The 14,603-nt window shown below is 33.9% G+C and overlaps 1 protein-coding gene across 1 annotated transcript; it reads left to right on the top strand.

Moving 5' to 3' along the window:
- The first annotated feature begins 8,497 nt into the window (after positions 1-8,497).
- LOC100254017 (phosphate transporter PHO1 homolog 3) lies at positions 8,498-13,211 on the top strand. The gene is made up of 13 exons (XM_059736750.1): positions 8,498-9,082; positions 9,725-9,951; positions 10,051-10,099; positions 10,305-10,376; positions 10,638-10,767; positions 10,909-11,032; positions 11,504-11,759; positions 11,847-11,951; positions 12,042-12,086; positions 12,180-12,329; positions 12,497-12,775; positions 12,849-12,985; positions 13,112-13,211. The coding sequence occupies exons 1-13, from the start codon at positions 8,498-8,500 to the stop codon at positions 13,209-13,211; spliced, it is 2,259 nt and encodes a 752-aa protein (XP_059592733.1).
- Positions 13,212-14,603: the final 1,392 nt, after the last annotated feature.

The following is a 14,603-nucleotide window of genomic DNA, read 5'->3' as shown; positions in this document are numbered from 1 at the left end:
TAATCAACTTAAATTATAACCTACGCAGTCCTAGTGACTTTATATGTATAGAAAACATATCTCTAGAAATGGATTTCGTGAATGGATCAACAACCATCTCACGCATAGGTAAATATTTCAAGATCACTTCCTTTCGTGCAATAATATCTCTTATAAAATTATTCTTGGTATCTATGTGCTTAGTTCTTCCATGATATTTTGGATCCTTTACGTAAGCAATCATAGCTTGACTGTCGCTATAGATTGTTGTTGGCCCAAAAACATCCTTAACTATTCCCAGGCTTTGCAAAAATCTTCTCAACCATATAGCTTCCTGTACTATAGCTGAACAGGTAATAAATTCGACCTCCTTGGTTGACAAAGCAATACAAGTCTGTTTCTTGCTTCTCCACGAGATAGCACCATTGCTAAGCAAGAATGTATATCCAGATGTTGATTCGCACTCATCTAGATTACCTGCCCAATCGGCATCTGAATAACCCACCAAACACAATTTTTTACCTTGATAATAAAGGGAATTAATCCTTAGTGCCTTTTAGATACCTAAGAATTCTCTTTACTGCTTTCCAAAGCATCATTCTAGGATTTGCTTGGTAATGACTAACCATCCCAGCAGCATAGCAGATGTCTAGTCTTGTGCACATCATAGCATACATTAGACTCCCAACAACATTGGAGTAGGGAACATTAGTCTTTTTTTTCTTTTTTTCTGGAGTCTTTGGACCCATTTCTTTTCTTAAGTTTTCACCTCTTGCAAATGGAGTATCAATGGGATTGCAATCTTGCATATTATTTAAGGATTTTCTTAATATAGTGTTCTTGGGAAAGAGCCACTAATCTTTTAGAACGACCTCTATGGATCTTTACTCTAAGAATATAAGATGCTTCTCCCATATCTTTCATCTCAAAAGTACATGATAACCATCTTTTAATGGTTTGAACAAACTCCAAATTATTTCCAACTATAAGTATATCATCCACGTATAAAAATAATAACACATATTTATCTTTATGTTGTTTAATGTAAACACAATGGTCCTCATTAATCATTGTGAAATTGTATGAAGTTATTACACAATGAAATCTCAAGTACTACTATCTAGATGATTCCTTAAGGCCATAAATTGATTGATTTAACCTACACACTTTGCGTTCTTGGCCTTGGATAATGAAACCTACTGGTTGTTCCATATAGATTTCTTCATTCAACTCTCCATTAGGGAAAACTATTTTAACATTCATTTGGTGTAGCTCTAAATCCATATGAGCTACTATAGCTAGAATGAGGCAAATTGAGGCAAACCTAACTACTAGAGAGAAAGTTCCCTCATAGCCTATACTCTTTTGTTGGGTATAGCCTTTAGCAACTAATCGAGCTCTATAATTTTCAATGGATCCATCTGCCTTTCGTTTTATTTTAATAACCCTTTTGTTCCCAATAGCTTTTTGATTTGAAGGCAAATCAACCAAGTCCTAGACTTTATTCTTTCGCATTGACTCCAATTCCTCTTCCATAGCTTTTCTCCATTCATCCTTAGTTAGACAAGTTAGAGCCACCTGAACTGAATTAGGCTCAGCATCATCATATTGAGTAACAATATGAACTTCCCCTTCAATCTCAAACCATCGTCAAGGAATAATTTAATGAGAACTTTTTCTCAATATTGACTCTTTTACTATACTTGCTATAGGTACCAGTTCACTCTCACTAGGTTCAAGCATCAATTGTTGTTTGGGTGTAGATCTTATGTTAGGATCCATTATTTCATAAAAATGTAAATCCCTATCAATCTCACCTGTACATGGGAAATCGTCCTTTAAGAATGTGGCATCTCATGATTCTAATTCAGTTACTATTCCATCTTCATGTTCACCTATGAACACATATCCTTTGGAGTGTTCACTGTATCTTATAAAAATACATTTCCTTCCTCTAGGACCTAATTTTCCATATTTATGAGAAGGAATGTGAATATAAGCTAATGACCCCCATGGTCGCAAATGGCTGAGATCACACTTTCGATTATTCCATAACTCATATGAAGTATATGCAACAGTCTTTGAGGGTACTCGATTAAGTACATAAGTAGCAGTTAACAATACATCTCCCCAGTATGAAATGAGAAGATTTGCTTGAGCCATCATTGATCTAACCATATCTAACAACGTTCTATTGCTCCTCTCAGTAACACCATTTTGTTGTGGAGTCCATAGAATAGTTAGTTGTCTACTAATACCCTTTTCATCACATAAATCTTTAAATTGTTCTGATAGATATTCTCTACCCTGGTTTGTTCTTAATGTTTTAATTTTTTTATTCAACTAATTCTCAACTAAATTAATGTAGCGTCTAAAGCAATCTAATACTTCTGATTTATGAGAAATCAAATAAACATGATCGTAACGAGTAAAGTCATCTATTAAATGTGATGAAATACAAGGCGCCATGCCTGGCTCTAATACTCATAGGACCACAGATGTTAGAATGGATCAATTGCAATGGTATTTTGACTCTAGTTAATTTTCCGAATGGTTTTCTTGTTGTCTTACTAGCTAGGCAATATTCACAAGTTGGCATATCAATTTTAGTGAATTGACCTAGTAGATTTTCTCTAGCTAATCTATTCATTCTTTCTTGTCTAATATGTCTAAGTCTAGCATGTCATATGATCACATTATCACATGTATTTCTAGAAGTAGTCATCAACGAATAATAATTATCATTAGTATTAGACAATACACAATTATCAATGTCAAGAACCATAAAACCATTTAGAATAAATCCATAACCATAGTATGTTGTTCCCAAATACAACTCCATTATCGAATCATGAAAAATCAAATTGAAACCTAAACTAAGAAGAACTAACATAGAGACCAAATTTCGTCGAATATCCGGAGCATAAAGAACATCATGTAGGAATAGGGTACGTCCTTTGCTTAACTCCAATTTACACGTTCCAATGCCCTTGACTTCAACTTTGGAGTTGTTTCCTACATAGATCCATCTTGTACCGGAACTAATTCTCCGAAACTCTATATATGCTCCTTGGTCTCTAGCTATATGGTCTGTGGCAGTTGAGTCTATAGTCCACAAAGGAATAGATTCAGTTAACATTACATAACTAGAAACATAAGCACATGAGTTATTTGAACAGGACCTTATCCGTTTCGACTCAATGCACTCACGAGCAAAATGACCCTTGTTACCACAATCGTAGCATTTCAATTTGCTCTTGTCCTTCTTAACACACTTGAACTTCTTGCGTGCCCCGATTTTTCCTTTCTTTGAAGCATCATCAGATTTCTTATTCTTCTTAAAAAAATTTCTATTACGCTTAAAGCCGAAAGTTTTGCGTGAACTGGATTCAGCTACATAAGCTTGTTCATTAGGCCTAGCAACCACAAGTCGCCCGACTTCCAATTCAAGATGGCGAACTATATCATCAAAGGTCTTGACACTCTCATTATGTGTCATGTTCACCACCATGTGGTCCCAACTCTTTGGTAGAGATTTGATGACTGTCTCAACCTGTTGCTCATCAGTGAGGACATGTCCGAATATCTTAAGCTCTCTTATCATTCTTTTCATCTCCCTGAGATGTTGTTTCATTGTATGGTTCAGTCGCATCTTGTAATTTCCAAATTTCATTACAAGTTCTCTCAGTTTCGTAGCTAAAAGTCCACCATACTTTTCTTTTAAAGCTTCCCACATCTCATGAGCAGTTTGGTATACCTCATACTCAATCAAGAGATCATCTTGCATACAACTTAACAACGTAATGTGAGCTAAAGAATTCTTTTTCTTCTAGGCCACATAAGCCTCCTGATCTCTTCTATGTTGGGCATATTTCCCTTGTTCGGGTTCTTGCATAATATGATTCATTGTTTCAAGAGTCTCTTGTTCTTCAAGGATATTTAGAACCTTGCGATGCCAAATCTCGTAATTATCACCATTCAGTTTTTCACCCTTATTTAGTTTTGCTATGATGTTTTTAGTTGCAGATCGACATATTCAACTACATGGAGATATTGTACAAATCTTATTAGTTGGTACTTTTATGGATATCGATACTCATACTTGTTCTAATTATCTTATAATATGTAATAACCTTAATTGTAATAGAAGCGACAATTCACTATGTTCCCAATCAGCTCCTATATACAATTTTAATTATTACGAATTAGAAATAATCTATGCAAGTATTACCATATATATATTTTAGGCAAGAAATTACATAAATTTCCTTTAACCTAAAACTTCCCTCTCCATGAAATAATATTGTACAACTAGCATGTGTTGACAATATATATATATATATATATATATATATATATATATATGTGGGGAGGTTTCTAGGTAGTTTTTGACAGTTCCAACTCCCAGAAACCACTCCCCCCAGATCTTGACATATTGGATCGGGTTGGGTCAGCCCAACAAGCACACACCCAATTCCAACACATATTAATTGACACTTTAAATTTTTTTTTTCAAAAAAGGCATTTTATCTTTTAAGTAAATAAATTATGTTTATTTTTTACTTAGAGCAAAGTATAGTATTTTTGGATTTAGTATTTAAAATTTTTTAAATACTAAATCAATGTAAAAAGTTTAATCATGATAAATAGTTTTAATAAGTCTTTTTTTTTTTTGTAAATATAAAATGTAAAAACTTTGATGATTTATCAATATATTTAAAAAAATTTAGGTTTTTATTTATTTGAGGCTCCAAAACTCTTCTCGTATATCAATATATTTCATCTAATTAATAATAATAATAGCAAAAGTTCCTTATACTTAAATCTTTTCCACTTAGATAAAGTGCTCTCAAAGTTTCAAAATCTCATAGATTGAAAATTCCCTTATTACACTAGAATTTCTTATTTGGAAAATAAATATTTTAATTTTTTTTATAAAAATTAATTTATCATTAAAGGACATCAATAAAAAAGGTGTACAAAAACTAAGTAATTTGATAGAAATATTTTTTTAAAAAAATATTTCTAAGATAAAATATTTAATAAATTGGAATAGTGTTAAAAATGTGAATTTTTTTATTGAGAGTACATAGAGATTTTTATCAAAATTAATTTTTAGATAAAATATTCTCATAGAATTTTATATTTTTTCAAGATTACATTCTCCTATTATACCATGTTTCCAATTAAGAAATAAATATTTTTGAAAAATTTTATAAAATATAATTTATTCATCAAAGTTAATTATTAAGATTTTAAAAAACTCTTAATTAACTTAAAAGATTAAGTGGAAGAAGGCCATAAGTAAGCTCATAGCTTCCAAGATCAAGTCCATCTTGATTACAAAAGATGTGAGACTATTTATAGGTTTTACAAATAACTTTTGTTTAATACTCATATTTAAAATGAGCAAACTGAAGTCGATTAAACGAACTTCAATTATTCATTTTAATGTGATAGTCATTCACCACGTTAAACATATTCAACACCAAAGTGTTTAGTATTTGACTTTCAGTTCATCAAATAAAGTACAAAATTATCTTGAGCTATGAGTTGTGATATGCTTTATTATTCTCACCAATAACTAACTAAATAAATAAAAGAAAAAAATAAAGTAGTACCTCACTCAAATGCAATATTAATTAATTGCTTCTCATCATATTTTTGCTACATGAATATCTTGCTATCTTTATATATTTTAAACGTGCCATGATTTGAGATTACTTTATGTACAAAATAACAAGGTGACAACTTTTCCTTTTCTAGAAACGTACGCATGAGGAATGCTGAATGCATGCCTGACGCTTAATATTTTTTTTTTTCTCAAATTTGGAATGATTCGGGAAGGACATTATTTAATTAGAGGCAAGACCATGCGTCGATGACATTGAGCTTGCCAACTTCAACATGCCGTTGCAAAAGTCAATGACTACCAAGACAATTCAAAAGGATGGCTTCTTGTTAGGATTATTCAATGGCATTAGTAACTGACCAAAGCCTGAGAGCGGCTGCATTCTGCTCATGTAACCTTTTCTTTTTTTTTTGCCCCCTAATTAGCGCTGACTAAGTCGATCCGTTGAAGATACAGATCATTATTTTGTTCGACCTTGGCGATGGCATTGGGAAAATGACTCGAGTGATTATTTAAGACCAACGTTTCTCACTCAATAATATTTAATGGAATTGGCCGATTTAGTGGGTTGACGACATGGTTCATTTGTTGGTACTTTGTTCGGGGTCCATGAGTCAACGGTTTGGTGAAAAGCCATGGGGTGGGTGAATTTGCTTCAAAATGAAGGGTCAGTAGAGATTATTAGATGGATCCACTGGCTTCTGTCTTTGAATAATTCTTCAGAAGGTCGAGAGACGAGTGATAAAGAATTTTTATTAGTTAACATGCAAAACATTTTTATTACCAGTTGAATATTTTATGAAGGTCTCTTAATTAACATGCAAAATACTCTTATTAGTAGTTAAAGATTTTATGAGTAAGATCTGTATGCTTCAAACTCCACTTGTAAACTAGTGTACAACATTTGCCTCCATTATCTCCACCGGTACCTTTACCTTGTAACTCATTGTATTGATGCATTAAATTAGGTTAACAATTTTGTTTCATTATTGCTTTGAGTCTAACTTATTAAGGGTCTTACAAATTAGAATTGACATGAAAATCTATTCATATCCGGCAAATGTATACTAAAAGGAGTGTATTAGACCATGAAAAATGAATATTACACGTGTGATAGGTGAAATTTAAGATAAAATATAAAATAATGGACCTAAATGCGCATATTTGAACAAGGGATATTCAAACATCCCCTGGGGACGTTCAAATGCTTTATGAGCATTCAATTCACTAGCAAAAATAGAAAATGCATCAATTCACTAGACTCGACGAGAAGGTGTTAATCCTAATGAATTGTGAAAGATTATCAAATATCAATATGGTTAAGAAGCCTAGGATATTTTGGTAGTATCCAATGGGGGCATTTCTATTGTGATGTTTTCTAAATTGCAAAGGTTGACTATGAAATTTGAAAACATTAGGATGAATGAATATGAGTTATTTTTTTAATTTTACATTGGACTAAGTGACATTATAGATTTCTATTAAAATTCCGGAGAAAATATCTTATTCTAGGTAAAATAAAATAAAATAATCTTAACATATCTGTTCCAAAGAGATTCCCATAAAATAGTGTAAAAATATTGATGAAATGAAGGTGGATGGGTAATTGGATTTCCTACAAACTTATGAGATGACCCTTCCTTCTTTTAGCAAATCTAAAGAGACAACCATAAAGGTCTCCTCAAAAAAATTAATAAATAAATAAAATAAAAATAAAAAAGCTAGCCAAAACTTTAGCAATTAGAGTTAAAAATTATGCATGTGATTTTTGTTCTTTGTTGAAAAGAATTGGAAGAAAAAAATATAAATTGTGAGAAATTCTAAAGAAAGATAATATGTATTGGGAAATTTTTAAAATTTGTACAAAAACACTTATTTAACCCCCTCTAGGTGTAGCATATAGCATATCATTGAGATTTATTTTACAATTTGTTCAAGTGTGAATTTAATATAATGAGCAAAATTACTTAGAACTAGTATAATTGTTTTGTTTAAGTTTAAATTTAGGTGTGGATTTAATATAAACATTTTTTTTTTCTTTTTATTAAGATTATTCAATAGGACTAGTAAATTGCTTGAGCTTTCGCATTCTGCTGTTGGAAATTTGTTATTAGAGACAGAGGAGTCAATTAATATTTTGATTAATTGATCATGCATGTTCTTTTCAACCGTTGACGATATTGATAATTTATTTTGGTGTCTCATCGGTTTGGTAAAAAGGGTGCAGAGATGAAATTTTTGAAAATGAAGGATTAGTTGAGACTATTGAGTGGGTTTACTTTCCCAGCCTTCTTTTGAAAAGCTTTCGAAGAAAGACACAGGTGTATTAGTATATATATAGGCCATAAGAGACAGGTGTGTAAGTATATATGTAAAGAAAAGAGGACAAAAAGGAAAAAAGGCCTAAAGGCCGACACCATACTCTTTAGTTTCCACGTACCTTTCTTTCTTCTCATGTTTTGTGTGATCAGCAATGGCCCATGGCGCATAATCGATTCCACTTGGAGTTCAATCTGTTGAAAAGAAACGTTTTAGAACTTTTGGTTTGTATCTATATCTCTATGACTTTCTCTTATTGAACAAACACAATCCGCCCAACCCAGCAACGTGTCATTTCATTTGAGTTTTCTCATCAACACGTATCCTATAATCAATTTGTTTCACACCGAGGTAGGATGGTCCCTACGTTCGGATTCCTCCTATAAAATGTGCCACATTTGTCTCCGCCAATGCCCAACCCAGAACTGCATGCGCCAAATTCTTATATCTGGATCAGTGTAAACACGCTTTGCACTAATACAAGGGTCCTTTTTTCAGCCCTTTAAAGCAACTCACAGCACTCCATTTATACCGGCCCCTTGATCCACACTGCACCTACACAACAACATGAAGTTTGGGAAGGAGTTCACATCACAAATGGTGCCAGAATGGCAAGAAGCATATATGGATTACAATTTTCTCAAGACCCTTCTAAAAGAAGTGGAGCGTTTCAAGCAAGGAAGCAAGCCACCAGCCACACCCGCTCGGCTAAAGCGAAAGCTAACACTTCATAGAGCTTTCAGTGGCCTAACTCACTTTGCAAGGAATGGCCATCCCACGTGCTCCTCTGAATCTGACATTGAAAGCCAAGCAATTCTCGTCCATTCAGTGGAGCGAAATGGCTTTGCTGGCTATGAAACTACGTTTCTTAAGTTAGGAGAGGAGGGAGCAGAATACGAGCTTGTGTACTTTAGAAGACTTGATGACGAGTTAAATAAAGTTGACAAGTTTTACAGGTCTAAGGTGGAAGAGCTGATGATTGAGGCTGCATCATTGAATAAGCAAATGGATGCTTTAATTGCTTTTCGGGTCAAGGTGGAGAATCCACAAGGTTTGTTTGATAGCTCGGCAGAGATGAATCACCTTTCCATGGATGTTGCAACTTCAGCGGCTGCTACTACTCCATCCAGGGCTAGAGCAAGCAGTAAGTGTGTATTTTTTTCTCAAAAAAATTAAGGCTAACAAGCTTTATATATGCTTAGCTTCAGATCATTTGAAGGAAAATGCAAAAGAAAAAAAAAAAAGAAGGAAATTAAGAAAGAATGAAAATAAAAAAGATTTAAATTCAATAAATCATTTTATGTGAAGCTCATTTCACTTATTTAATATCTTCGATATAAAGATGAACTAATTTGAAAATGTATATAAATTTTTAACTAATTTTAATTATATTTGATTTTCTTTAATATTTTTCATAGTATAATCAAATACAAGAAAATCATTTTTCCTTTTTTTTTTTTTTAGTACTTATTGGGAACCAAACATACATAACCTAAGTGATTTTATAGTGTTCTTGTTATTAGAAAACTTCTGCAAATATGGATAACCCATATGTCAAAATTATTCCCGTTCAAGTGGAAATGATAATTTCAAATAAACTGGTACAAATGGGGTTGTGAATCTTATAAAAAGTTGATTTTGGTGTCCATTGCGTGGTGCACAGGAAGAGTTCACATGGATGCAATAGAGCAAGAAGGTGGATCGCGTAGCAACCATGGGCAATCAGGTGAATCAAGTGAAGATAAAGAAGTGAAGGAGAAAATCCAAACTACCAACCACAGTATTCAAGAAGAGAAGCCAAATAGCATTAGGGGCACTAGGCCAGCTCCATTACAGATACTTGATCGGGTGAAAATGAACAACACTGTGGAGACTCCTTGTTCCACCATCAAAGGCTTCCTTAATCCTGATCAGCTAACGGCGCTATACTTCACGAGAGAAAATCTGAAAAGGGTTGAGCAAAAACTTAAGAAGGCTTTCATTGAATTTTATCATAAGCTTTGCCTTCTAAAAAGCTATAGGTACAAATACTATTTAGTTATCATTGAATTTGGTTGCTTCCCTATCCTTAATTTAAAAGGTGTTCTACACTGATCCTAATTATAATCATGAACAAGCAGCTTCTTGAATAGTTTGGCTTTTTCGAAGATCATGAAGAAATATGATAAGGTATGTACTCTTCTCAAATGCACTTCTTTATCTTTACATTTGGAGTCTGCTTTCTAAATTACAGTCAGAAGTTTCAAAAAGGTAGGCTTAAAACATGAAAAGGTTAAAGAACAAAAGAGCCTAAGGCTTTTTCATTCCCTCATTTCTTAGGGTTGGACAGTAGATGCTTTTCTCTTTTTAATCATATTTTGCGTCGTTGTTGCAGATTGCCTCTAGAAATGCCTCAAAATCTTACTTGAAAATGGTGGATGAATCCTACCTTGGCAGCTCGAACAAGGTGAGCTTTTTATATTCATAGCATGCAAGAGCATACCAAATAATTTAAGTGAAAAAAAGTCTTTTCTAAGCCACTATATATAAAAGAAGCCACACAACCTCTACACATTAAAACAAATGTCTCTTTCCTACTTTTAATTTCTAAATAATTAATGATGCATTTGCTTATTAAGGACTAGGGGGCAGCTGCTTTCTCATCCAATGCATCATTGTCCTGACCTAACATATATTTTTAACTGGGAATGTGCATGTATCTATAAAGGTTAGCAAGCTAATGGAAAGGGTGGAAGCTACCTTCATCAAGCATTTCTGTAACTCAAACCGTAGTAAAGGGATGAACATCTTGAGACCCAAAGCAAAGAAAGAAAGGCATAGAGTAACATTTTCCCTTGGTAAGATTTCTAGTACTACAATCTAATTTGACCTTCATATAAAAAATGGAGAGAAAAGATACTTACTCAACTTAGCATTGGAATGTACCATTTCTCAATGTTACATGCTTTTTTTGAATTTACTTATTGCAAAATTTTCAGGTTTCTTTGCTGGCTGCACAGTAGCTCTAATATTGTCCCTCATTTTGATTATTTGTACCCGCCATCTCCTTAAACTTAAGGAAGAGGGAGAAAAGTACATGGAAAACATGTTTCCTCTTTACAGGTAACTGAGACATACCCCTGCTTCTGGCCTAAAGTGGTTCTTCATCTTCAGCTTATTCTGTAATTCCTCCCATCTTAACCCAACAGAATTTCAATGATAAGCACTTTGGAAAATAATTAAGGCTTTTGAAAAGTTGGTGCTGGCAACCAACATAGTACTCAACCCTCCTTTGAGGTTGGCACAGGCTGCATCAAGTAGTAAGGCTCTGCACATGACATTGACTGAAGTTTTCCACACTCTTATCCAGCAAGGCTGGATATGATATCTACTTGTTTAATCCAGATCGAGTTCACCAGAAACATTGATTTTGCTTGAATTGCGTTTTTAAACGTGAGTGTGTGTGTGTGTGTGTATGTCACAAACACTTACTGAATCCGGTTACTATCCCCAGAGGAAAGCATTCCAAACTTCAGTTTCAATTCCCTGAAAGATAGAGAAACTTTGTTTTTAAAGGTCACTTTAAACTTGCAGCTTGTTTGGGTTCATTGTTCTGCACATGCTCATGTACGCTGGGAATATATACTTCTGGAGGCGATACCGTGTCAATTATTCATTTATATTTGGTTTCAAGCAAGGAACTGAATTGGGCTACCGAGAAGTTCTCTTCCTTGGTTTTGGGGTTGCAGTATTAGCCCTAGCGAGTGTGCTACCAAACCTGGAGCAGACGGACCCAGAAACAGAAGATTACATAGCATTCACTGAACTCCTTCCCCTGGGTTTACTTGTGGTAAGATTATCTAATTCATTCCATCCCTTGGCCCCATCCGACTATCAAAATATGAATGCCCCTCAATGGTTTCTTTCTTTTCTGCAGCTTGTAATTGTCATATTGATCTGCCCTTTGAACATCATATACCGCTCCAGTAGATTCTTCTTTCTTAAATGCTTGTTTCATTGTTTTTGTGCACCTCTCTATAAGGTAATAAATGGCGGTAGACTTACAAATTTAAAGAGTTAACAACATGGTGTACAAACAGTTTATTTGCTAATATGTGCCCTTCCTCTGCAGGTCACACTCCCAGATTTTCTCGTGGCAGATCAGCTAACTAGCCAGGTTTATATAGTCTCTTGCTCCATATATGCTAAACGTACAAATATTTTTATTCTGTTTGAAATAGAAGTGTTGAATATTATTATTCTGTTGTAGGTGCAAGCATTTAGAAGTTTGGAGTTCTACATTTGCTACTATGGTTGGGGAGACTACAAACATAGACAAAACACCTGTAAAACAAATGTTGTATATAATACTTTCTACTTCATTGTAGCTGTGGTTCCATACTGGTCTCGCCTTCTTCAGGTATCTTCACCATTCTTTTTTTTCCTCCAAAATCCATATATCGACTTAAGAAAAATGCTGTTAGAATGATTCATCGAGGCCAATCCCAGTTATTCCTTATTAAACTGGAACATGGTTTAGTAAGCTTGGTTAGCATCTCACAGAGAGCTCCATTATCTCCATTGCAGTGCCTCAGACGCCTGTTTGAAGAGAAAGATCTGATGCAAGCATATAATGGGGTAAAATATATCTCAACCATAGTAGCCGTTAGTGTGAGGACAGCATACAGTCTTGACAAGGGAATGGGTTGGAGGATAGTCGCCTGGGTTTCCTCTGCAATTGCTGCAATCACTGGAACATACTGGGACCTTGTTTTTGACTGGGGCTTACTCCAAAAGCATGCTAAGAACCGCTGGTTGAGAGACAAACTCCTTGTCCCTCACAAGAGTGTATATTTTGGAGCAACGGTACGAATTGGTTGTTAATTAACTCTCAGGATTAATAGTCATATCAATCTAACAATGTTGATAAAATGTTCAGGTTTTGAATGTCTTGCTGAGATTTGCCTGGTTGCAAACGGTGTTGGATTTCCAGTTGTCTGTCATACATAGAGAAGGCTTAATTGCAATCGTAGCCAGCCTTGAGATTATCCGTCGTGGCATATGGAATTTCTTCAGGTCAAAATTCTTCTAAGATCCAAATTGGGGTCCATAGACATCAATTCAGTGGGTTGACATGATGCTGACAGTGAGACTTGATTTATTTCGTGTCCAGTGATATGGTTCTGTTTGTATATTCATCAGGTTAGAGAATGAACATTTAAATAATGTTGGCAAGTTCCGAGCATTCAAGTCGGTTCCACTACCTTTCAACTGCGATGAAGATGATGAGAAGGATGGGTAGCTTTGTCTCCACAAGAAAAAACTTGATTATATGCGACCCTATAATTTTAGAAGCATAGGAATGACGCAGGCAATACTGTTTTGAGAAGTGGTAAGAGTAAGGGCTAATTTTGACTAGCTTAAAAGCCAGATTACCAAGGCCTGTAAATTTTCAAGTAGAAAGGAAGTCATTAATAAGATTTTCTTATTGTATTAACATTATGTACACACCCTATAACTGAATTTATAGCCAAAGAACGGTTTGAAATTCCCCCATTCATAGAATGTTTGTGAATTATCACCACATAAAATTTGGAAAATTAACTCTTCATTTCTTTTCTTGTTGGCTTCTGAAGCATGCACAACACACTATATAATAAAAAATGTTAACTTTTAAATTTTTTAGGGTTATTGAAAATATAGATAATCTTTATAAGCTTTTCACCCTATATATATATTAGAATATTTTTACCAAATAGTAAACTAGACCTAAAAAATATCATGATATTTCGATATTAATATTGTATTGTTGTTAGCCGAAGCACAATACTTCAATCATATTTTCATGATATATACCGAAATTTTCATCCTTGGTGGGTGAGAGGGATATTGCAAAGTAGTAACAAAGACATATCGGTGAAAGTAAGACCGAGCCGGAGATGAAGTCATATGGCCATGGTCATTAAAAGAAGGGAAAAGGACTTTTGAAGAGAGAGAGAGAGAAATTAGCACATTGAGCTCTAAATGAAAAAACTGGATGAAGTGATGGAAAGGAGAGTGAAATGGATTTTTAAAAAAATATTAAAAACGATGAAATAATCCCTAAGTCGAAAATCTAACCCATCTCATGTTTTTTTATGAAAAAGTAACCAATTTCTTTATATAAATTCCCTTTTCTATTTCAAATATTTATATATAGGTTTGAAAAAAAATTGTTATTTTTACAAAAATATAACAAGACATTTTTATCCGGCCAAAAAAAAAAGTGAAAAGTTAAAATTTCAAAAATCAGGCCCTTTTAATCAAATAACTCAATTTTAAAAGGGGAAAAAATATCAAATCCAAAAGAACACTAAATAGATAGGGTCAATTTCGTTCAATTTTATATTATCATGCGTCCAAATAACCCTTCATTGAATTATTGAATATAATGTACATCATTCTTCCTCTTAAGGAAGTAAAAACTTGCAAATTCGTGGGAAAAAGAGCACATCTTTCCTTTCGAGAGATGCTGGCAAACATCATTCCAACTTGGAAATAAGTGTGAGAAAATCATCTGCACATTAATTGTTCCTCTTCTCGTTTCAATCATGGGGAAGGCCTTGCCACGGACGGACCAAGAGCGATTTTGCCTAAAAGAACAAAATAAACCCAAGACATCAAATAAGGTAAGAGGTATCCTGTTAAGTTCATA

The sequence above is a fragment of the Vitis vinifera genome, chromosome 1, assembly GCF_030704535.1.
Source record: "Vitis vinifera cultivar Pinot Noir 40024 chromosome 1, ASM3070453v1".
Classification (NCBI taxonomy): Eukaryota; Viridiplantae; Streptophyta; class Magnoliopsida; order Vitales; family Vitaceae; genus Vitis; species Vitis vinifera.
This window is presented reverse-complemented; position numbering and strand designations above follow the sequence as displayed.